General features: G+C 38.1%; 1 protein-coding gene across 1 annotated transcript; it reads left to right on the forward strand.

The window, feature by feature from the left end:
* The first annotated feature begins 13,843 nt into the window (after window positions 1-13,843).
* Window positions 13,844-15,112, forward strand: LOC131641567 (uncharacterized). Its single transcript, XM_058911870.1, has 2 exons — window positions 13,844-14,736; window positions 14,818-15,112. The coding sequence occupies exons 1-2, from the start codon at window positions 13,844-13,846 to the stop codon at window positions 15,110-15,112; spliced, it is 1,188 nt and encodes a 395-aa protein (XP_058767853.1).
* Window positions 15,113-26,658: the final 11,546 nt, after the last annotated feature.

Below are 26,658 nucleotides of genomic sequence, written 5' to 3' on the forward strand. Positions count from 1 at the left end.
TGTTGCTTATAAAAATAAAATGTCAGTTCACCGTGTTACATTCATGATCTTTCTGAGCCATGGACCGAAGCTGATCTCTGTCTGGAGCCATATCCGAGTTATACTTGTATTGTCGGACAAAGGCCTCACCTAGGTCGTTGAAAGTCCGAATATTGGTGCTATCCAAACCTGTGTACCACTTCAGTGCGGCACCAGTTAAACTGTCTTGAAAGTAATGGATAAGCAACTGATGATTATCTGCATAAGTAGACATCTTCCTGGCATACATCACAAGATGGCTTTGCGGACAAGAACTACCTTTATACTTCTCAAAGTCTGGGACCTTGAATTTAGCTGGTATTTGTACACTGGGAACCAAACATAGCTCCTGGGCATTCTTTCCAAACAAATCTTTTCCCCGAATAGCTTTAACTTCCAGCTGAATCTTGTTGAATTGTTCTTGGAGATCTCCTACAAGGCTTCGCTGATTTGTGCTATCACCCTGATCATGATAAACCTCATTGTCTCCGTAAGGAACAGTGTGAACCATAGGAGTCGGAACCGTCATAGTGGGTTGAGAAAGTGCCATAGTAACTTGAGAAAAAGTTATCCCCTGATTTGGAGTGAACTGTGAACTCTGAGCAGCAGGTGCTTCAGTTGTGGATGTTTGAACCCCAGAAACATTATGGCGGAAACCTGTACCAAAGCTGAAAGGCGTGCCCCAACCTTCTGGCATGGAAAAAGATGGAATGCCGAATGCAACCGTAGAAACTGGAGTAGTGACTTCAGATGTTACCGCTGCTTGACTGTTGGGTGGTGGCGGCTGATTCTGTGCGGCCATTAAGGAGTCAACCAAAGTAGTGAGACTTTCCAATTTTTCCTGAAGAGTGGTCACTGTACCACGGAGCTCAATATTCTCTTGTTCAGAACTTTCCATTATTCTTCTTCTGCTTGAACGAGTATTGTATCTGTGATCTGATTGCGAGCGCGGTCGAGAAACTTTGAGACGCGACAGCTTGACGATCTATTGGAGAAAGATCCAAAAGATAAGACTCTATACAACAGACTCGATATGCAGAATGATGTATGCAAAAAGAAATTTATGATTTTTCCAAACATTTTAAAGATTATTCTCTTGCAAACATTTGAACACAAACAAATCTTTTATTGATTCATTTTTTTTTTTTTTTTGCAATAATGGGAAATGTTACAACATTGGAGCGTAGCTCCTTACAAAAGCAAATGATAAATAAAAAGCTAAACAATCCTAAGCACCTTCATCAGACGAAGAACCAAATGCATTGTGCAGCTTGAGCTTCATGATTTCTTTCCCATAGTAGGCTTTCAATTCGGCCTTTTCGGTCTTTAGCTTGTCAACAATATTCTTCCAATCGTCAGGAGTTGGAGCGTTGCTTGTTGAACCTTCAGGTTTTTTCTTGCTTTCTTTGATGTACCTCTTGATTGCAGCGTCTTTCTGACGAATCTTCTCATCTTTACTCATGAGCCATCCATCTTGACAGTAGAGAGTTTCTTCGTGATCTTTCACTTGTTTCTTCAACCTTCTGTTTTCCATATCGGTCCTACGAAACTTGTGCTCCCAAGCATTTTTCTCTAACCTCATCTTGGCTAAAGTTTCTTGGTATTCCTTCATAGTGGGAATGGGAATATTGGGTAGTTGAGATACCACAAGAGACATGGGTTTTTCATAATCATAAGGCATTTGAAACTCCTTTGCTCTTTTCTTTACCCAGCAGGTGTAGGCGTCCGTAGCAATGCAATTCCTTTCCTCACCTTTTTCTTTCCATCGGACGTCGTACCAAGCTCTCATCATTCTTGTCTTCAACCTTTGAGGATCTTCCCTTTCTTGATAGAAGTAGCTTTCTACTGCGAGACCAACAGGTTTAACTGAATTTGCATACCCGAGTTGTCGTCGGGCTAAGATCGGATTGTAGTTAATTCCTCCTTGTGTACCAATGAGAGGTACGTTGGCGAATTCTCCGCAACTATCAATGGTTTCTGTACCACAGCGAGCCAAGGTATACCAACGAATATCATTATTAGTAAGAGACATAAGTCTTCGAGGCCAACGCAAACCTTCTCGGTTTTCTGTGAAAATAGGAGACTCAGGTAAGTGTGAAACAATCCATTTGAACAACAAAGGTGCACAACATACAATGATTCCACCGCCTTGGCGATTCCTATGATGGACAGAGAAATACATGTCACCAAGTAAAGTCGGAACAGGATTTCCAATCAGAAAAATCTTTATGGCATTGATATCAACAAAGTTGTCGACATTGGGAAACAGAACCAACCCGTAGATGAGCAAGGCTAGTATAGCTTCAAAAGCTATCATGCTACTAGTTTCGATGAAATCAAAGGCTTTCTTTATCAGGAAGTGTGAGGTTAAACCCGGGAGGTTTCCTTTGGTAGTCCAATTACTCTCTACTTCAGACTTTTTCAAATGGGTACTTGCTGCAATGACGTGTGACTTAGGAATGGCTTCCAAACCATTGAAGGGTATTTTGTCAGACACAGGGATACCCAAAAGATTGGCATATTCTTCCAAGGTCGGTACCAACTGGTAGTCTGGAAAGGTAAAACAACGGTAGACGGGATCATAGAACTGAACCAGAGTTTTGAGAAGTCCTTCATCAACATGAGTGTTCAGGATAGGCAAAAGTTTTCCATAACTTTTCCTAAAATTAGAAGGATTTTGTACAGAAGATGCTAACTCTATCAGTTTTCCCACATCAGGCGCTTTGAAACCGTATTTCTTGGTATGCCTTTTTACTTCTTCCATGACTAAATCCTAAAATGTTTGCAAAGAAAATTTCTCTAAATCTTTGGAAAAATCATGTTTTTATGGAAAAAAATGGGTTTTTTTTTTGAATGTATGAATGCGTGGATGCATGAATGCCACATATTCAAACATGGTAAAACAGACATGGTAATGGTAACGCAAACATGGTACACAAACATGGTAATTCAAACATAGTACACACAGGTTCAAAGGTCCAGCGTCACGAGCATGAGGTCAGAGAACCAAATAGGGATAGATCTAGTTAATCACCTGTACAACATGTTCTACTGATACGTCAGAGTCTACATTTTTCTTTCGGATATTACCGGCTTTCACAACTAAACTGATGAGCCAGAAATATTCTCAAGAAAAACTCGTCTGAGTGTGGTTCTCCGCATGACAACTATCCAAGTCTTCACCTGGATCGTTTCTGCACCACGTCCTAATAAGGCCAGGATGGGTTGGGGTTCTACGGTCTCTCAGCTTCTACAGTTCAATGCGGCAATAATGTCTTCGCTACGAAAGCATGCTAAACATATATTACCAACAAGGAACCTCCACTGAGCGGAAGGATTCTCAAGTGCGCCTGCACATGACTATACCCTCCACCTAATTTCTTATGTGTACTTAATCCGGGTTAGGATTTGTCCATAATGTATCACTTGTAACAGAACCACACAAGTAACAGAACCAAAGAATCACACATATAACAAAAATTAAAATAAAAACAATAATTAGAAATAACCCTTCCTTTGGAAACAATAAAAAGATGGTCCCCAGTGAAGTCGCCATTTTTCTGTCGCGGGCGAAAAACCGTTTTGTTCCTCTTTTTTGTGGATGAGACACCTGATGCCTTCTTTGGGCTCGAGTGCTCAAAAAATGATTTTTCTTTTGTACCGACCAAACTTTTTATTATTTCCAAAGGAGGAAAAGGAAAAAAGCTGCAATAACCTAAAAGTGGGGGGAGATATTGGGTAAGAGGGTTGGTTATACGAAGGGAAGGTATTAGCACCCAACGTATCTGTAGTACTCTACAGGGTTCTTTATTGTTTTTTATTCTATGCTACGGTGAAGGTTCTGTTGTGAAATAGGTGGGACCTAAGGTGTTTGTTTGATTATGCTCGCAAAGATCATCGCGATCCTCTGCATACATATCCCTTAGAGGGAATCAGAGCATCTGTAGCTCGGGGTCTACGGGTGCTAAGGTTTGAATGGTTTTTTTTTGTTTTGTTTTGCTCGCCAAGGATCGACCTTGTGCCTACGTATTCTCAAAGGGATGTTGAGAAAGTCAGAGCAATCGTAGTTCCCACTTATGCTAGTGGAAGCAAAGGAAAAGAGACAAATGTCATCTAAATGTTCGATGTATCTAATCTATATCATCACATACATCTGTTTGATTTGTGTTTGAAAATCTTTTCATTATAAGCCCTGGGCCATGCCACTTATGGTGCTTAGAATGATAAAGATGTTTTTGTTGTTTAACCAGCCTTGTGGCAAAAGTTTCAATGAAGTCAGCCTTGTGACAAAAAGTTTTGATTAATCAGCCAGCCTCGTGGCAAAAGTTTCAATGAAGTCAGCCTTGTGACAAAAACTTTGATTAATCAGCCAGTATGGTGGCAAAACGGTTTGATTGATTAGCCAGCCTTGTGGCAAAAAGAAGTTTGATTGATTAAAAAAGTTTGATTGATTGATTGTTTGTGATGATATAGAAGAGATACTCCTATCATAGAGATGAAAAATGTCTAATCTCCTAGGGTATTTGATTTGGATATTGGGGATGCTTATAAGAAGCCCGTGGGTCCTTGTACGAAGCCCAAGAGGAGGCTATCCGAGGGTCCTTGCATTGTAAGCCCAAGAGGAGGCTATGGGAGGGACAATCCAGGGTCCTTGCATTGTAAGCCCAAGAGGAGGCTATGGGAGGGTCACTCGTTTGTACAAAGCCCAAGGGGAGGCATGGTATAGTTGGTTTGAGCTCTTAGAGCGATTTCACCGGGAAACCATACTCTATGTCCTAACCTAAACTAGTGGAGATTCTTTGCACGAAGCCCAATAGGAGGCTATGGGGAACCTAGTGTTGTACTAAGTTGAATAAGCATATAACACAATCACAAGTATGAACAAGTACAAACAAACATGAACAAGTACATGAACAAATATATATGACAGAGTGTGTGTATATAATGGAGTTTATGAAGGAAATATACCTGTAAGCATGCTCCATTTGTATATATAGGGGCTCGGGACTCATACTCGAGGAGAGGTCCACTTGAATTTATTCAAAGCTATGTAAACAGGTATTTACAAAGGGGCTTGGGACTTATACCTACATGGAGGCCCATGGTATTTTTGGGAAGATTTAAAGAAACCTTCATTTTTGGTTTGTTATTCAAAGTTAAAAATCAAACTGATCGAGATATGTACAAAACGGTGTGTACAATGAAATACCTAATTTCATGTACATGAATGGGTATGTACAAAAGGGCTTGGGACTTATACCTACGTGGAGGCCCGTGTTTTATTTACAAAACATGGTTGATTGTTTTTATTTACAGACGCGTCGTTTGAAAAACTGTTTGAAAGTTTGTTTTGAAAGAGTTTTCTGTTTAAAAAAAACTGTACAAAAAGAAAAGAAGTGGGACTTACACTCTCTAATATTCGAGAGGCCCCTGTTTTATTTTCATAAAACAGGGTGGATGGTTTGAAAAAGATGTGTGATTTGTTGTTAAAAAAACTGTTTTGAAGTTTCGGAAAAAGTTTTCTGTTTAAAAAAAAAACTGTACAAAAAAAAAAGAAAAGGGACTTATACTCTCTAATATTCGAGAGGCCCCACATCGTTTTGAAAATCAATTGATCAATTAAAAAGATTTAATCAATAGTTTCAAAAAGAAATGGTTTATTGTTTTGAAAAGAATGATCGTTTGTTTTAAAACAATTTGAATTTGACAAAAGTCAACTTAATTAAGTAAAAATCAAATTTTAATGCTTAATTAAGACCTAAAAAATTAGGGTTTGATCACAAAAATATTTACAAGTGATTAGGTTTGAAAAATCAAATGAAAAACAAAATTTAAAGTATTAAAAAACACTTAAAAACATGTCATTTTAAACCTATTTAAAAATGTATTAAATAAATATTTTTTGGTGATTTTTTTTGGTATTCATAAAATACATATATTAAATGAGAAGTGTACAAAAAATGAAATTAAAATGAGTTAATTTGATTGGTTAAATTAATTGATGAAGTTGTGTAAAAAAATAAAGAAAACAAGTGGTAAAAAAAATGGTTTTGTCTCCACTAGGGCTTGAACCCACGCCCTCTTTCTCACCAGCTAAAACACTTGCCAATTGGACCACGCGTGTGGTCTGTTTAACATTTGCAACGAATGAATTATATTTTGAATCAATTCCTAATTTCAGTTTCAAAATCTGGCGCCAAGAACACAACCCTAACTTGAATTTGAAAAATCTGAAAACTGAATCATTTTGATCAAGTGAATAGCCTATCTTGCTCGATTTTTCACAAGGAACATGATGGTATCATTTAATTTTATTTATTTTCACTCTAAGATCATTAATTCTCTGATGAACACGAAGAACCCTAATCTTATGATTCAATCTGAAATCGCGTATGTGCAAGTTATGATGCAATTGATTGAGGGTTAATGATCCTCATGTGTGCAGAAACAAGATGGTATGTTCATATTTCATTTATGATGCATGGAGAATAGAGTTTGAAGTTCAAGTGTACTTACCTCAAAAATGGCAAAACTGGAAATCGAATTCTTCAGTAGAGGTGTTACAGAAGTTGTTTGATGATCTGGATAGCTTCAATGGACCTTAGGGAAGGTGTTTGAATGCCTGGAGTGGATTGAAAACATCTGGATCATTCCATGGAACTCGATCTGCAGTATGGTTCATGTGAGGATCAAGCTTAGTGATTTTGGAGTTACAGGTCAGGGATGATGATTGGGATAGCTTATATATGGTATATAGGATGTGTTAGAAGCATTAGTTTGGACAGAAATGAGCTTGTGTGGATTTTGGCATGATAAGGTTCTTTATATGCATATATGGAGGTGAGATGATGATTCTGAGTTTGAGGTGTTTTTGGAAGGTTTCAAAGGTTCAAACAACTTCCATATGGTATTTGGGAAGTGTTAGAAGCATCACTTTGCTTAGAACTTCAAAGGTTTAGAGGTTGAGAATTTTACCTCTTTTGAAAACCATGAAACTTGCATTCTAAGAAAGGAAGAGAAAACCTATGTTTATGAGGTTTTGGTGTGATTTGAAGAGTGATTTGAACCTCTATTTATAGGCCAAGGATTCTGAATGAAGAGCTTTGCAAGTTGATCAAAGAAGTGATGATTTGGCTTAAGAGATAAAATGGAATCTTTCACATTAAATGCAAATGGTTAAAAGTGACTTAACCATGGTTATTTCTCAAGCTTCTTATCCTCTTCCATTCTGATCTCAAATCAGCAAATATCTACCAATTATTGCATCTATGCATCATTACTTGGATCATTTGGCAAAATGGTTCATAACTTTGGCAAAATGACTTGAAATTTCAAGTGAAAAGTTCACTAATGTCAAAATTCAAAACCATGGCTACACTCCATATTTTTTCATGCTCTTTGACATTTTGGAAAGCTCATATTACACACTTCAAAACCCTAGTTGAAAGTTTCTTCAAACTCTTTAAGGAAATGGGTGAAAAAGATCCATGAACTTTGAGAAAAATGAAGTTTTAAGTGAAGTTTTCAAAAAGTACCAACTTTGAAGCTCCATATCTCTTAAATGGTTGATCTTATGGAAAAAAATTATATGTGTCAAAGTTGTTTATTGGATCAAAATCTACAACTTTCATGTTGGAAGTTTTTTTCAGTTTGTAGGTGAAATTTTGAGAAATTCCCTTTCAAAGTTTGGAAAAAACCATGAAAAACACTTAGAAATTTTTCTAAGTATGAAAAGTCAAACTTTTGACTTTTTGATTTTTGATTGATTTTCTTGATTTTTCTTGATCAAATGACTTCATATATCATATATTGATGATTCAAAACTTCAAAAGTCATGGTTGACCAAAATTCCCAAAAGTCAAAGGTGTTCTTGTACAGTTGACTTTTTCAGACGAATCGCGTTTCTGGAGATTTCAAATGAAACAGGCTAATCTCACCAAATGAATGGTATGAATGGATCACATTGAAGCATTAGAGGATATTGAGCCATGGTTTGAGTTGTAGCACCATGTCCTGATTAAAAAGTCAGTGGTTCAGTGAATTAGGTCAAAAACCCTAATTGTCGACCTGATGAAATTGATGACTGTGGATCTTGAATTGAGATGTAATTTCCATTGTATATTGTCATAGGGATTATTTGAGGATGATTGAAACCTTTGATTGACTTCCTGGGGGTTTTTAGGGTTTCCCAAATGTGATCCCTGATTTCAGTCCCTGATAGTTCAAAACCCTGATCTGAGGATTTGTCTGATCAATCTTTGTGCAGAAGATGTTATGAGCCAATGGATTAAGTCAAAATGATGCACTTGAGGTCTTGATATCATGTCCCAAGTCATTAGATCAAATCCTGAGCAAAAGTCAAGAGTATGCTAACTTCAGTCAAAACCCTAATTCAGTCGATTCAGAGCCTTTGAGCTTGTTGAGATGGATTTTTTAGGACCAAATGTTAATTGTTGATGAAGATGATTCATTTGAGATGAAGGGAGAACAAAACCCTAATTGATTGTTACTTGTACTGATGAGTGTTTTCTTGATTAAACCCTGCTGAGTCACAAGTAGCAAACACAAGCTAATGCAATTTGTTAGAGATGCAAATGATGCATATGCAATGATATGAGGTGGTATCTTAGGTCAAAAATTGGGGTATGACAGCTTCTACAAGCTATTACGAACACCATGGTACTCTCTTTTAATACTGAAACGGTCTATATGATTGGAACCGAAACTTAGTTTTTTAAAACCCTAACAATGGCACGAGTCATTTCATGCCCGCAACCTTCGAACCAATGGTTCTATTTCGTTTTAAGCATCATCAGAAACACGTTAGAGGCATTAAATTACATTAAAACATGGCAAATGATCAAAACCGAAAATCTCACATGATGAACATTATGAACATGGAACATGCAATACAAGCAATATGAGACTTGGTTAGGGGTTATTTCTTACACTATGATACCTTGGGAACACGACTGGATGAATGGGAGCCTTTGAAAATTCCTTGAATTCACACACGATTTTTGCCTTGTTCTTGAATTTTAGAACTTGAAACCCTAGCCTTTTTTCTCCCAAAAATTCGTGTCCACTCTTGCTGAATGAGTTCACTATATATAAGTGAAGATATTAGGGTAATTATTTTGGAAAGAAACCATTTGATTGATGATTTGAAAATATTGAAAAAAATTGGATTTTATTTCTTCTAAAATTGGCCAAATCTTGATCTTATTCTTCCATCATTGATGATCACAAAATTCAATCAAATATATGGTCCATTATGTGATTGAATTTGATTAGAAAATTTAACCAAATTAAATCTTTTCATATTTCATTGATTATTTAATTTAAAGCTTATTTTTAATGAATAAAAATTCAATAAAAATCAAATAATTGTCAAAATTCGTGGAATTGGACTTGGAGCTTCTAGATGACTTGAGGAGCAAGATTGGATCACAAAAGATTGGGCCTCTTTGGAAAAAAAATCCATTTGGGCCCTTATTTGCTTCACATATTTCACCCAAAATTGACCAACTTTGACAAGGCATATCTCCCTCAATTTTTAGGATATGAAAGTGTTCTAGGACTTTTGGAAAGCCCAACGTGTCCTCTACAAGCCACTTTGGAACCTTTTTTGCATTTGGAGATTTTATCTTGATGATATGGGCTTTGACAAAAAACTGCTTTTGGTTGACTTTCAAAAAGGACCTATAATCTTTTGGACTATATCTCTTAAATGAAGCATTTTTGGCCTTGGCTTTAGAGAGACAAAGTTGTATAGAAATCAATTTCCTTCAAAATAGGCTTTGGTTGGGAAATTTATGATGTTCCATGTAAAAGTTATGGCTGGTCAAAGTTTAATTGACTTTTAGGTCAAAAACCCTAATTTAGAAACTTTGAGTTTTGTTGATTTCTGAACTTTCCTTGATGAATCATGATCAACCCTTGATAAAATGATGAATTTTACTTAAAAATAAGGATGTTGGCCAAAAATCAGGAATTTTGAGTGTATTTTGACCACAGTTGACTTTTAGGTCCAACTAGTCGAGTGTGGACTTTCTGAGCTTTTGACTGAGAAATCTTGGGAACTGAGGTTTGAAACTTGTCATGGGGTTAATTTAAATCATAAGAGGTCATATGAATCCTACTTGAGACCTTGATTCACTCATCTTCCTTAAGAAATCCAAAACCCTAATTTGAAGGCCTTTGATTAGGAGAGTGTGCACCTAGTCCAACCTTGAGCCTTTGATACTTGAATAAGCTTAACAGTAAAAATATGATGGGAAAATTTTGGGGTATGACACCTCCCTATGGATTTTGCATCATGTTGTTAGTTACAAAATGATCTTTGAAGAAAAGAGAACATGGGCTGTTGTCCGATATGTTCTCAGAAGATCCAATATGAAGACGTTCTTCCTTATGATGTTCATCAAGTTCAACCAAGCTATCAGAAGCTTATGAAGAAAAAGAAGACGTTATAAATTCAAGAGCTTTAGGCTGTTGTCTGTAAGAAGTTACTTGAAGAACAGAAGACCACACATCAAGCTACAATACAATGTAATATTCTTAGTGTGTATTAGGATCTTCTGATGTACTTAATTGAGTTTACTATTGCATGTGGAGAAGAACTTTATTGTAAACAAATATTCCTTCAAATTGTTGTTTGATTATACCTTGAGAGACCAAGCGAAGGTCAGAAGCTCAAGAAGACAGTGGTTGTGGTCATTGTGGGAATTCCTCTTGGAAGACAGAGTGAAGGTCAGAAGTCTAAAGGAGTCAATGAATATTATATCTGTTAACTCAAATCATTGAACATTTTATTATTGGTTAGTCACAAGCAGTGGCTTGTGCAGGTGTTAGTCACCGGGGTTACCTGTGCAGGTCGTTAGTCACAGGGGTTGTCTGTGCAAATGTTAGTCACCGACTATTAACCTGTGTGATTGTAATTGGTTTGGTTATAATGGAATAAGATCTTGTTTAAGGTGAAATCACCTCGGAAGGGTGTAAGGGATTAGCTTGAGGGTTTCTCAAGTGAACCAGGATATATCGTGTGTTCTTTAATATCTTGCTTTACTGTTCTAGCTTCCGCATTGTCTTTATAAAGCATTAATTAGCATAATAATTTTAAGAAGCGAGAAACATTCAAAGAGTGAAAACCCTATTCAAACCCCCTATTTCTAGTGTTTTCTTCATCTTCAGAAGATGCAATTTGGAGTGGCGTGTTGGAAGCTACATATGGATACGTAAGGAAAAGGATGTGGTTTCAGGATGACACATATTCTACAACTAAAGAGTCACTATGGTGGAAGGATCTCATGTTGCTGCGTGAAGAACCTCAAGATATCTTGAAGAAAGTCACGTATAAGCTAGGAGATGGAAAATCTTCTTTTTTATGGAAATCTAGTTGGTTGGGGTGGGGCAGTATGGATGACCATTTTCCTCATCTCTATCTGGAAGTTGTATCTAAAGAAGTTGTAATTAACACAAAGGGATTTTGATGCGAAAGCATTTGGCGGTGGAAACTCATAATAGGTGAAGAAGTCTTGGGGCTGGAGGCGTCTACGGAGTATGGATAATTGATGGAGCTGCTGTATGGTTGCAGCCCTTGTGCTAATTCTGCAGAGATAGTGATATGGCCCTTTGATAAATCCAAGAATTTTACGGTTAGGTCATGAATTTTAGACAGACTCATGCTACAAGAGTGTTGGAGGCTGGAAGGAAAGAAGGATTGAGCATCATTTGGGGAGTTGTTGTCCCGTCGAAATTGAAGATATTTGGGTGGAGGCTCTTGCTTGATAGCTCACCGTCACGGAAGCAACTATTATGGCAAAACATACTCAATCAAGATCACGAGGCTTTGTGTGTTTGCTGTAATTTACAAGTGGAGGACACTAATCATTTGTTTCTCCATTGCTCCAAGTTGAACGGATTGTGGAGCAAAATAAGCCTGTGGCTGAATGTTCAACTACCTATTGCTGAAGATTGTGGCATCCACTTATTGAATTTGGTAGAATCTTTGAAGGAGAAGATGGAAGTTAACAGGATAGGAGCAATTTGGCTGACTACATGTTGGTGCATTTGGAAGCAGAGGAATGACATAATCTTTAATGCCGCAAAACTAGATATCGATGAACTATTCTACACGATCCTTTGACATTCTTGGTGGTGGCTAGCAATTGTTGCTAAGGAGAAAATTAACTGTAACTTCTATGAATGGTTTAAAAATCCTTTCTTTTGTTTTTGATCAATTGTAGTGTGAGGTTAATGCTTGTTTTCTTGTTTGGGTTGGAGTACCCCTAATACTCCTCTTATTTATAGAAGAGTAGCTAATTAAAAAATTGCATAAAAATATATCCTACATTATAGTTATACAGCTTTAGTTTAAGGAAAATTCTACTTCACACAATTAATTTTTTTGGTGAAGTCAACATTTTGATCAATTAAAAAGTAATGTTGAGTGCCATATAGGATTATATGGTACATAATATTTATTAATATTAAATGATACATAACATTTATTAGGATTATATGATACATAACACTTATTATAACACTTATTATGTATCCTCATATCTAATAATATTACAATTAAGTCTCTAACAAATTAAAAGTGAAAAAATTATCTCAATTTTTATATTATATTTTAATTTTAATTATTATTGTAAAAATCTATTAAAACAACGTCATCTTTCTATTAAAAAAACATCATCATCATGAATTTGAATGAGAAATTTCTCTCCTATGAATTAAAACATGTGTGTTTGATCAAAATACAAAATAAACTCTCACATATAAATCAAAATCATATTCATATACTCTTTTTTTTTCGGTTGATAAAATATTAAATCTATTTAGTTAAGATTAAAAATAAATTAGTTAAGTAAAATTTTGATTTAAATTGTAAAATTAATTTTGTCAAGTAAAAATCATTATGAATTATTATTTTATTTAAATTCAAACAAAAATTATTTTTAATTTGTAAATTATTATTAATTTAATAGAAAATTGATATACAATTTAATTAAAACGACATCACTAATCACTCAATTGTGAGATTTCACCGTAGAAGCTCCCTTAATTTAAATTGGTGTTTAATTAATGATTAAAAAAGACTTAGTTTTTAAAGTATGAACTTAACTAAAAGATATACTCATATACATATACACCCGTAAAACTAACTTATAGATACAGTCCCGTAAAAATATGCTGTATTATAGTTAATACGATTTTAATTAAAAAGATATCGCTATTAATAAATGATGATTTAAAAAGATTTGGCTGTGAAAAATTGATTTGATTTTGTCATCTATAAAAACACAACCACACTCTCATAAACCTTCACCAAACACTATATTCAAATTTTCTTTCTTTGTTATTCCATTCTTGTGAAGGAAGAGAGAAACAGAAGCCAATGGAAGATTACAAGAGAAAGCAATGTTGGGCGATTTTAAAGAAGATGATAGAAGGAAGGGATGGATGTGATTTGAATGATAAAAAGATGACTAATTCAATTGGTTTGAAAGATATTGAAGCTAAGTTGAGATTGTATTCAAGCCCTGATGAATTCGCTAATGATATGAGATTGGTATTTTCTAATGCATTAAAGTTGCACTCTTCAAAAGGATACCGACCTCACGTGTTTTTGTAGAGAGAGAGGCTCCACCTTCTCTCTAAAAAACTTAGCGTGTCTTTCCCCTTCTTACCTTTCTTAGGGTTTGCAAGGCTTTTCCCCAGTCCTATACTGGTATTCCCCACTTTTCGTGAGTGGTTTTTTTTTTTCCCGGTTGTTCGTGGAGCCTGGTGAAGCCTACTTTTCTTCTCTTTTGCGGCCATGGATAGGTGGAAGGAATTTTCGTTGTCTAAGGAGGAAGAGGAGGGAGTTACGGCGGATGTGGAAGAAATTGGCGGAGCGGAGATATTCCAGAGAACGCTAGCAGGGAAGTTGTGGTCTGATAATAGCTTTAACTCCCGGGCTTTTATCAGCACGATGACAGGAGCGTGGAAACTTAAAAACCCAGTTGACACACAGGAACTCAGCAAAAACTTGTTCTTGTTCAGATTCAGCACAAGAAGAGATCTGGAGAATGTACTTCGCAACGGGCCGTGGAGTTTCGACAGACACCTTCTTGTGTTATCTAGAGTTTCAGGTGAGGAGCAACCGTCAGCGCTTAACATGCACTATAGCAGCTTCTGGGTTCGAATTTACGAACTTCCACTCCTTCTGAGGACGGAAGCGATGGCAAAGAAACTTAGGGGTATCTTGGGATCCTTTGAAGAAATGGATCAGAGGGATGTGAACCGGATTGGAAGATTTCTCCGTATCAAGGTGACAGTAGATCTACAAAAACCTTTGAAAAGAGGGACGGTAGTTCGGTTCAAGGAAAAGAATATCAAAGTTTTCTTCAAGTATGAACGTCTCCCTACGTTTTGTTTTGTCTGTGGGAAGCTGGGGCATCAACTGAAAGATTGTGAAACTGTGGGTGAACTGAGCGAAGAAGGATTTGAAGATTTAGAGGAACAGGATTTGGCGTATGGCACGTGGCTCCGGGCCTCCCCCCTCCCACGCTCCCAAGAAACCAGCATTAAAAAGGAATCAAACTCCGGGTCTTGCAGTAAATCTCTTTTTAATGTATCATCGGAGCACAGCAAGGAAGAGATAAGGAACAAGGAAAAGAGTGATGAGGCGGAAGTCAATAAACCACGAGAGGTGGAGCAGCGGCCAAAGTCTACGACTGAGGAGAGGATGGAGAAGAATGCAGGTGGACAAAACCCCCTTGAGATTTAAGCTGTTGCTGAGTCGTTTAGCGCGGTGGATATTTCAAATACTGGAGGCGGCAAAGATAAGTCAGAAAAGATTCAGAGGGAGAGAGGGAAGAAATGGACGCGAAGGAATGCAAAGGGCAAGACAACTGTGGCTGAAAGTAAGAAGATTGAAAAGGAAGTGGGAAAGAGACAATTGATTGATGTGATGGTTGTAGAAGGAGAAATTGGGGAGTGGGGTGGAAGTGAGAAAAAGAGGAAGGGACAGAACATGGTGGAGGAAATTCCTGAACAATTACCAGAGGTGGTGTTGCCAAGTCAACACCGCCTGACAAAATGAAAATATTAAGTTGGAACTGTCGGGGTTTGGGGAGCCCCCGGGCAGTTCGATCTTTGATGCGTGTTATACGTATCGAAAACCCTAATATGCTGTTTCTCATGGAGACACGGCTCAAAAGTTCTGAGTTTCAAAACATCAAAAATAGAAGCTCTTTCGAAGGATGTTTTAGTGTTGACTGTGGAGGAGAGAGTAGGCATAGGGCTGGTGGTTTGTCCCTCCTGTGGAAGGACTCGATTCAACTAAGGGTTCAGTCCTTTTCGCTAAACCATATTGAGGGTAGTATTCATGATGAGTGTGATACGCAGGATTGGAGATTTTGTGGCATCTACGGTTTCCCTAAAGAACAGAATAAGAGCAGAACTTGGGCCCTTATCCAACAGCTTGCAAGTCAAGGAGGTGGGAAGTTTGTGTGTTTTTGGGACTTCAATGATATCGTTTCCAAGAATGAAAAGCAGGGAGGGATAACCAGAACCTCAGGGCAACTTCTTGCGGGGAGAAACACCATGGATCTGTGTGGCCTATTGGACCTTGGTTTTGAAGGATATCCCTTCACTTGGACCAATGGACGCAAGGATGCTGATAACATTCAAATCAGACTTGACAGATGCCTTGCTAAGGAAGACTTTATTAATAGGTTCTCTCCCATTAAAGTCTCTCACTTGGGAAGGTATGGTTCGGATCATGCAGTCATTAGAGTTCATTTGGAAGCTGACAGTGGAGGGTTTACAAGGAAAAAGAGACACATCTTCAGGTTCAAAGAGGTTTGGTGTAGGGTCCCTTCATGCGCTGGATTAGTTCAAAATCTTTGGCATCAAGGCAACCTCTCGTGTGTTCAAAAAATCGAGGCCATGAAGGAACTAGACAACCATTTCAAGGAGCTGCGAATCAAGAATGTGAGCATGGAACTAAAGCGAATTGAGAAGCTTCTGCAACAGGAAGTGAGATGGGATGCCGAGGCAAATAAGATTAATACTTACAAGGCCCTAGAGAGACAGAGGGACAACCTCCTGCAGGCTGAAGAGGTGGTTTGGAGGCAAAGAAGCAGAGCCCTATGGCTCAATCATGGAGACAAAAACACTAAGTTCTTCCACGGGAAAGCTAATCAAAGAAGAAAGACAAATTGCATCAGTAGATTGAAGGATGATAATGGTTGGTGGTGGAAAGGTGAGGAGCATTGTGAGAGACTGATTGTGGATTACTTCGAGGATATTTTTGCTTCTTCAAGGCCTTCAAACATCCAAGATGTGTGCTCAGTGGTGCAAGGGAGATTAAAACCTGATCATATAAGCCTTTGCAGCAGCTCCTTTACTAGCTTGGAAGTGAAGGAGGCCCTGTTTGACATGCATCCGTTGAAAGCCCTAGGGCCGGATGGTCTACCTGCACTCTTCTATCAAAAATTCTGGGATGTGGTGGGCGAGGATTTATGTAAGTTAGCTTTGGATATTCTAAACAATGAGGCGGACCCGAGTCAGCTCAACCTTACGCACATTGCTCTTATACCTAAGTGCAAGAACCCTATGCGTGTGAAGGATTTTAGACCTATCAGCTTGTGTAACGTAGCTATGAAGGTGGTTACTAAAGCTATAGCTAACAGAATCAAGAAGTTTCTCCCTGAAGTCATTGATGTAGAACAAAGTGCTTTTGTTAAAGGTCGCTTAATTACGGATAATGCGCTTGTGGCCATGGAGTGCTTCCATTGGATGAAGAAGAAAACCAAAGGGAAGAGAGGAGTGATGGCAATTAAGCTTGATATGTCCAAGGCCTATGATAGGATGGAGTGGCCTTTCATAATTGAAGTTCTAACATCTATGGGTTTTCCTAGGAACCTGATCACTCTAATTAGGAACTGCATCACGACGGTATCCTATAAAGCTTTAGTGAATGGACAGCCCAGCAGAACCATCAAACCTGAGAGGGGTCTCAGACAAGGAGACCCTCTCTCCCCCTATTTATTTATTTTATGTGCTAACGTTTTTTCAGGTCTTCTCAAGGATGGAGCTAAGACTAGTCAGATCCATGGTCTCAAGGTTGCAAGGCAAGCTCCTGCAGTTACTCATCTCCTCTTTGCTGATGACAGCTTAGTGTTCTCCAGAGCCAACATGAAGGAAGCTGATCATGTTCTGAGCATCCTTAGAAGATATGATACGTCCTCTGGGCAGGTGGTAAATTTTGATAAATCTGAGGTTTCGTTTAGTCGAAATGTACAGGAAGCGGACAAGCAAATGATCCAAGCAAGGATGCGAGTAAAAACAGTTCAAACCCATACAAATTATCTTGGTTTACCAGTTGTTTTTGGGAGGTCTAAGAAGGAGGTTTTTGCTATGGTTAGAGAAAGAGTTTGGAAGAAAGTCAAAGGATGGAAGGAGAGATTTCTGTCAAGAGCAGGAAAAGAAGTGTTAATTAAAGTTGTGGCACAAGCAATACCCACCTACATCATGAGCTGTTACAGGTTGCCTACCACCCTCTGTCAGGAAATTGAAGCGTTAGTGAAGGATAGAAAAACACTTAGAAAGGGGGGGTTTGAATAAGTGTAGTCTAAAAACTTGAACGATAAAAATAAATTGCACAGTTATTTTTATCCTGGTTCGTTGTTAACTAAACTACTCCAGTCCACCCCCACGGAGTGATTTACCTCACCTGAGGATTTAATCCACTAATCGCAACAGATTACAATGGTTTTCCACTTAGTCCGCGACTAAGTCTTCTAGAGTATCTTGATCACAACCTGATCACTCCAGGAACAAATGCTTAGACACAAGCTAAGACTTTCTTAGAGTATCCTGACCACCACGTGATCACTCTAATTACAACTGCTTAGACACAAGCTAAGACTTCCTAGAGTATCCTGATCAACACTTGATCACTCTAGTTACTTACAAATTAATGTAATCAATTCTAAGAGTATTACAAATGCTTCTGAAAAGCTATAATCACAACAGTGATATTTCTCTTAACGTTTAAGCTTAATCTCACTAATATATTACAACAGCAATGTAGTGAGCTTTGATGAAGATGAAGTTTCTGAGCTTTGAGTTGAACAGCGTTTCAGCAAGTTTTTCAGAATAATTTCGTTCAGAATTGGTAACCTTGCTTCTCATCAGAACTTCATATTTATAGGCGTTTGAGAAGATGACCGTTGAGCGCATTTAATGCTTTGCGTGTTCCGTACAGCTTTGCATTTAATGTTTCACGCTTTTGTCAACTACCTCGAGCCTTGTTCACGCTGTGTCTACTGACGTTGCCTTTAATAGCTTCCAACGTTCCTTTTGTCAGTCAGCGTAGCCTGCCACTTGTACTTTCTTCTGATCTGATGTTTGAATATAATATTTGAATATCATCAGAGTCAAAACAGCTTGGTGCATAGCATCTTCTTGTCTTCTGACCTTGAAGTGCTTCTGAGCGTGATACCATGAGAACTTCAGTGCTTCTGCTTCTGACCTCAAGTTCTTCTGATGCTTTCATAGACCCATGTTCTGATTCTGCCTTGACCATCTTCTGATGTCTTGCCAGACCATGTTCTGATGTTGCATGCTGAACCTTCTGAGACAAAGCTTCTGAGCGCTGATTTGTGCATACTCTTTATATATTTCCTGAAATGGAAATTGCAATGTATTAGAGTACCACATTATCTCACACAAAATTCATATCCTTGTTATCATCAAAACTAAGAATATTGATCAGAACAAATCTTGTTCTAACAATCTCCCCCTTTTTGATGATGACAAAAACATATATAAATGATATGAATTTGCGATCAGAAAGAGCAGACGGCTAATGACAAATTACACAGCTATAGCATAAGCATGTGAATATGTCTCCCCCTGAGATTAACAATCTCCCCCTGAAATAAATACTCGAAGAAATTTAATAATAAAAGACTTCCCTGATTATTTCGGTAGAGACGATCACATAAGCTTCTTGCTTCTGATAATTCATAGCTTCTGACTTCTGCTTCCATTGGACAGCTTCAGAACTTGAATTTCTTTAGATCCCTAGAACACTCACAGCTTCTGATTTCTGCTTCCATTCAGGACAGCTTCAGAACTTGAATTTCTTTGATCTTCAGAACATTCACAGCTTCTGATTCATGCTTCCATTTAGGACAGCTTCAGAACTTGAATTTCTTTGATCTTCAGAACATTCACAGCTTCTGATTCCTGCTTCCATTTAGGACAGCTTCAGAACTTGAGTTTTCTGGATCTTTAGAACATTCACAGCTTCTGATTTCTGCTTCCCTCGGATAGCTTCAGAGCTTTGAATTTCTTCTTACATCACTTCATGCTAGATTGTATCAGAACATTGTTGAATGTACCAGAGCATCATCAGAGCATCTCTACATCCTGAAATGTTACAGAACAAAACTAAACGACAAAAGTTAGCATGAATGAGTTAGAATATATCAGATCCAATAGACAATGTATCAGAGAAAATAGACAATGATTTGGATCATATTCTATTATCAGAATTTCTGATCATTCTTCCTTCTTGCTTCTGATTCTGAAGCTTCCTAGCACTCAGCTTGCTTCAAGAATCCAAGAGCTATTTCTGATCAGTCTTCCTTCTTGCTTCTGATTCTGAAGCTTCCTAGCACTCAGCTTGCTTCAAGAATCCAAGAGCTTGATTCATCTTGTTGCTCCTCATGTTGATCTTGAATCTTTGATTCCTGCAACAACACAACTTAAAAACATATGAAGCTTGCAGCTTCTGTTAGTAAATGTGGGGTCTTTTTACTCGGTAACTGATAATATTAATCAGATCATTTATCATATATTTTCTCCCCCTTTTTGTCATAACATCAAAAAGCATAAAAGATTCAGATGTAAAGCAAGAGACAAAAGGAAAGAAACATAAATAACTTTTCATTGATTTTAACAAGAGGGATTTTAAAAGATGAATGCAGGAATAACAGATGCAACAAGGAAAGAAAACTACAAAGACCAAAGGACTAAGACCCTAGCCTACGCAAAATTCGCGCCAGAACATCATGAATCCCGTCAGTGCTTGTAGCTTGCCTTGCCATGAAAGAGCGAAACTCAGCATTGGCTGCTTCTTGCGCGTCCAAACGAGAAGCCAGCATAGCTTGATTCTGATGAAGAGCTTCCAAGGTCTCCATCAGAGCTGAGGTTTCACCAGAAGAAGAGGCACCAGAATTTCTGCCAAAAGGGACAGCAATCTCAGCAGGGCGATCTTCAGCTTGTGCATCTTCCATCTCCTCATCTGAGTCTGACTCAGAAGTAGCCTTAGCATATTCTGGTTCAGGCAGCTCAGAAGTTCCAACTTCTAACGCTTGAAGAATAGCTGCTAGGTTTGTTGGAGGAGTAGGACCAGCAACTTCAGCAGGATAAACCACTACTGGAAAGACCATATGAGGTGCTTTTTCAGAAGGGTTCATTCTGAACCAGTTAAACAGCCACTGAAAATCTCTAGTCAGCACATGATACCATGGTCTCCACACCACGATGTCTCTGCAGGGATTTTCTTCTTCCAACTCATCTGCAGGTATCCTCTCTTCAAGAACTCTTCTGTTCCTGATGAGATGGTGATAGCTGCTTTCACCAACTTCCAACCGAAGACCACGAACACCAGGTGCTTCAGACGTGATCCTTCTCTGAATGTCTGTAGCCTTAGCTAGAAAATCCTGACGAAAGGTATCCCAAAGGTTGCATGTAGCATACTCATCCAGATGGTTAAGGTGAGCAGCACCCAGAATCTCCAACCAGCCATTTACATCAGAATGTAAAAGCTCCAGAAATGATTGAGTGGTAGGGGTTGGAGGGTTGACAGTGAACCTGGAGTCGGGAAAAACCACACTGTAGGGGTTAGGTGTTCTGGTGGGAAAAGGGTGTGAGAGAGATGAAGAAATATATGAGGGATGGGTTGAAGGAGAGGAGATATCAGATGGTGAAGAAGGTGGTTCCGAAAGGATGAATGAGGAGGAAGAGGTGGTGGAGGTCTGTGAAGAGGGAGGTGATTGAGGGGTACCGTCGAGGGGTTGATACACACGTCTAGAATAGTTTCCAGACATCATAGCTTCAAACGGGTTCACTTTGAGAGGGTCATAGGTGATCCTTACTCTTTTTGGTTTGGTTTCTTGTTCAGCAGTTGCCTTTCTCTTTTGTTTTCGATCATTTTCTTGATTTCCAGAGCTTGAAGATGGATTCATGATGAAGTTGCAGATATTGGAAACTGCTAGGGTTTATGATATGAATGCAAAGAGAGAGAACGAAAAAGAAACTGAATGCAAAGTGAGAGAAATATAAGAGGGAAAAGAAACGTTTGAAGAGTATAAAAAGAAAAACTGAAAGAGAGTAAATGATGGATAGCATTTAATGTTATTTGACGTGAGGAGAGATAATAATGACAAAAGACGAGATTTGCACAGTTACCTAATTAGATGTCTCCTCAACTGCACGCACGCTCGTCCAGGAATAGTGAACACGTGTTTACCATTTAGATAGCCAGTTACAACTGTTTTGCTTTTAAAGAGATTCTGAATCAACTTAGACATTGAAACGTTAGCAATAACTGAATCACAATTTCTAATTGATTTCAATCAGAACTTCTTATAAACAAAAAATCCAATGTCATTTCAGAAGATACTCATACATAAGATCTTCTCATCTTCTCATTATGGGCATAAATCCATACTGATATTCTTCAGAATGAACTTAAACCTATCTTCAGCAAGGGGTTTTGTAAAGATATCAGCCCATTGATGGTCTGTATCCACACAGTTTAAAGATATAACACCCTTCTGAACATAGTCCCTTATGAAATGATGTTTAATCTCAATATGTTTAGCTTTTGAATGTAAAATAGGAATCTTAGATAAACATATACCAGAAGTATTATCACAGAAAATAGGAATGTTACTCTCATATATCTGATAATCTTCCAGCTGACTTCTCATCCAGAGCATTTGTGTGCTACAACCAGCAGCAGCAACATATTCTGCTTCTGTTGTTGAGAGGGCAATAGTAGCTTGCTTCTTGCTGTACCATGAGATCAGATGACTTCCAAGAAATTGACAACTTCCAGAAGTGCTCTTTCTTTCTATTCTATCTCCAGCATAGTCAGCATCACAGAATCCTACTAAGTTGTAATCTTTAGATCTTCTGTAAACTAAACCAACATTAGTAGTACCTTTCAGATACCTTAGAATTCTCTTAACAGCTGTTAAATGAGATTCTCTTGGATCTGATTGAAATCGAGCACACAAACAAACACTAAAGAGAATGTCAGGTCTAGAAGCAGTTAGATATAGAAGAGATCCAATCATACCTCTGTACAACTTCTGATCTACCTTCTTACTTACCTCATCCTTACCCAGTACACATGTTGGATGCATAGGAGTTTTGGCTTCTTTGCTTTCAGAAAGATTAAACTTCTTCAGAAGTTCTTTCACATACTTCGTTTGATGAACATAGGTTCCATCGGAAGTTTGGTTGATTTGAATCCCAAGGAAATACTTGAGTTCTCCCATCATGCTCATTTCAAATTCAGCCTGCATAGACTCAGCAAACTCCTTTCCAAGTGTAGCATTAGATGTTCCAAAGATAATATCATCAACATATATTCAAATTAAAATATCCTTTTTAAATGTTTTACAGAAGAGAGTAGTGTCCACTTTTCCTCTAGTGAAACCATTTTCCAGAAGGAAAGAACTCAAACGTTCATACCAAGCTCTGGGAGCTTGTTTCAATCCGTATAATGATTTCTTTAATTTAAAAACATGATTTGGAGACATGGAGTCTTCAAAACCAGGAGGTTGGTGAACATAAACTTCTTCATCTATATAACCATTTAAGAAGGCACTCTTGACATCCATCTGATAAAGAGTGATGTTGTGTTGAGTGGCAAAAGAAATTAATAGATGAATAGATTCTAACCTGGCCACTGGTGCAAAGGTTTCTGTATAATCAATCCCTTCTTGCTGACTGTAACCCTGAGCAACCAGTCTGGCTTTGTTTCTTACCACTTCACCTTTCTCACTTAGCTTGTTTCTGAAAACCCACTTAGTACCAATGATGTTAAATCCTTTTGGTCTAGGAAACCAAGTCCCATACATCATTCCTTGTAAACTGATTTAGTTCTTCTTGCATGGCAATTATCCAGTCTGGATCTTCTAGAGCTTGATCAACAGAAGTTGGCTCGATCAAAGAAACAAGACCTAATTGACATTCTGCATTGTTCTTAAGGAATGCCCTTGTTCTGATGGGATCATCTTTCTTTCCAAGGATCACATCTTCTGAGTGAGCTGAAGCAAGTCTAGGTGATCTTCTGACTGTAGGTTCTTCAGAGATTCTAAGATTCTCTAAAGATGCAGCAACTTGATCTTCTGATCCATTGCTTCTGAGACTGCCAGCTTCTGCAGCTTTGCTTCTTGGTTCTTCTGCTTCTGATATATCAATATCAAAATCTACAAAATTCTCAAACTGCTTTGGTTTTTCAAGACCAAGCTTATCATCAAACCTGATATTGATTGATTCTTCTACAATCAATGTTTCAGTATTGTATACTCTGTAGCCTTTAGAGCGTTCAAAATATCCAAGAAGGAAACACTTTTGTGCTTTGGAATCAAACTTACCAAGATGATCTTTAGTATTCAGAATAAAACATACACATCCAAAAGGATGGAAATATGAAATGTTGGGCTTTCTGTTCTTCCACAATTCATAAGGAGTCTTATTTAGAATAGATCTGATAGAGATTCTATTCTGAATATAGCATGCAGTGTTAATTGCTTCTGCCCAGAAATGCTTAGCCATATTGGTTTCATTGATCATGGTTCTGGCCATTTCTTGTAGAGTCCTATTCTTTCGCTCTACAACTCCATTTTGCTGTGAAGTTCTAGGGCAAGAGAAATCATGGGCAATACCATTTTCTTTGAAGAACTTCTCAAAGAATCTGTTCTCAAATTCGCCACCATGATCACTTCTGACCTTTATGATTTTACACTCTTTCTCAGATTGAATCTGAGTGCAGAAATCAAAGAACACTGAATGAGACTCATCCTTGTGTTTCAAGAACTTTACCCATGTCCAGCGGCTATAATCATCAACGATGACTAATCCATATTTCTTCCCTCTGACAGATGCTATTTTGACTGGGCCAAACAGATCAATGTGCAAGAGTTCTAACGGCCTTGAGGTAGAAACAACATTCTTAGACTTGAATGCAGGTCTGGAGAACTTGCCCTTCTGACATGCTTCACAAAGAGCATCTGATTTGAATTTCAGATTTGGGAGTCCTCTGACCAGATTTAGTTTGTTAATCTGAGAAATATTTCTCAAACTAGCATGACCTAATCTTCTGTGCCAGACCCATTGCTCTTCAGAAACAGACATAAGACAAGTCACCTTCTGCTTCTCAAGATCAGAAAGATCAATCTTATAAATGTTGTTCTTCCTCTTGCCTGTAAATAGGATTGAGCCATCCTTCTGACTTACAGCCTTGCAAGACTTTTGATTGAAGATTATATCATAACCATTGTCACTTAATTGACTTATGGACAATAAGTTATGCGTTAATCCTTCTACAAGAAGTACATTAGTTATGGAAGGAGAGTTACCAAGACTTATGGTTCCAGAGCCAATAATTTTGCCCTTCTGATCTCCTCCAAACTTGACTTCTCCACCTGGTTTAAGTACCAGGTCTTGGAATGTAGACCTTCTTCCCGTCATGTGTCGCGAGCACCCAGAGTCCAGGTACCATGACATTTTGCTTTCTGTCCTCTTTGCCGCCAAGGATATCTCTTCAGAATCTGATTCTGATGTAGATTCTGATCCATCATCTTCTGTCGCCATCAGCGGAAAGTTTGCCTGCTCTCCTTCAGAGTCTGATCCTGATTCTGATTCAGAATCATCCCATGTTTCCATAAGACCTTTCTTCTTATGAAACTTCTTCTTGGGATTATCCTTCTGAAGTTTTGGACACTCGTTCTTGTAATGTCCAGGCTCATTGCACTCATAGCAGACTGCCTTCTTCTTGTCAGATCTTCTGTCACCAGAAGATTCTCCATGTTCAAATCTCTTTGAACTTCTGAAGCCTCTGAACTTCCTTTGCTTGCTCTTCCAGAGTTGGTTCACCCTTCTGGAGATCATGGACAGTTCATCTTCTTCTTCAGATTCTGATTCTTCAGGATCTTCTTCTCTAGCCTGAAAAGCGTTAGTGCATTTTTTAACATTAGATTTTAATGCAATAGACTTACCTTTCTTCTGAGGCTCGTTTGCGTCCAGCTCAATTTCATGGCTTCTCAAGGCACTGATAAGCTCTTCCAAAGAAACTTCATTCAGATTCTTGGCAATCTTGAATGCAATCACCATTGGGCCCCATCTTCTGGGCAAACTTCTGATGATCTTCTTTACATGATCAGCCTTGGTGTAGCCTTTATCCAGAACTCTCAATCCAGCAGTCAGAGTTTGAAATCTTGAAAACATCTTCTCAATGTCTTCATCATCCTCCATCTTGAAGGCTTCATATTTCTGGATTAGAGCAAGAGCTTTGGTCTCCTTGACTTGAGCATTTCCTTCATGAGTCATCTTCAAGGACTCATATATGTCATGGGTCGTTTCCCTGTTAGATATCTTCTCATACTCAGCATGAGAGATAGCATTCAGCAAAACAGTCCTGCATTTGTGATGATTCTTGAATTCTTTCTTTTGATCATCAGTCATTTCGCTTCTCGTGAGCCTTACACCAGTAGCTTTAACAGGATGTTTGTAACCATCCAACAGAAGATCCCATAGATCAGCATCTAGACCAAGAAAGTAACTTTCCAGTTTATCTTTCCAATATTCAAAGTTTTCACCATCGAATATTGGTGGTCTAGTATAACCATTGTTACCATTGTATTGCTCAGCAGAGCCAGATGTAGATGCAGCTGGATTTGTTGGATCTTCACCAGCCATCTTTTACTGAAGCGTTTTTCTCTTCCTGAATCTTTTCTAAACACGGTTAAGTGCTTGCACCTTAGAACCGGCGCTCTGATGCCAATTGAAGGATAGAAAACACTTAGAAAGGGGGGGTTTGAATAAGTGTAGTCTAAAAACTTGAACGATAAAAATAAATTGCACAGTTATTTTTATCCTGGTTCGTTGTTAACTAAACTACTCCAGTCCACCCCCACGGAGTGATTTACCTCACCTGAGGATTTAATCCACTAATCGCAACAGATTACAATGGTTTTCCACTTAGTCCGCGACTAAGTCTTCTAGAGTATCCTGATCACAACCTGATCACTCCAGGAACAAATGCTTAGACACAAGCTAAGACTTTCTTAGAGTATCCTGACCACCACGTGATCACTCTAATTACAACTGCTTAGACACAAGCTAAGACTTCCTAGAGTATCCTGATCAACACTTGATCACTCTAGTTACTTACAAATTAATGTAATCAATTCTAAGAGTATTACAAATGCTTCTGAAAAGCTATAATCACAACAGTGATATTTCTCTTAACGTTTAAGCTTAATCTCACTAATATATTACAACAGCAATGTAGTGAGCTTTGATGAAGATGAAGTTTCTGAGCTTTGAGTTGAA

This window comes from Vicia villosa, unplaced genomic scaffold (assembly GCF_029867415.1).
Source record: "Vicia villosa cultivar HV-30 ecotype Madison, WI unplaced genomic scaffold, Vvil1.0 ctg.003855F_1_1, whole genome shotgun sequence".
Lineage (NCBI taxonomy): Eukaryota > Viridiplantae > Streptophyta > Magnoliopsida > Fabales > Fabaceae > Vicia > Vicia villosa.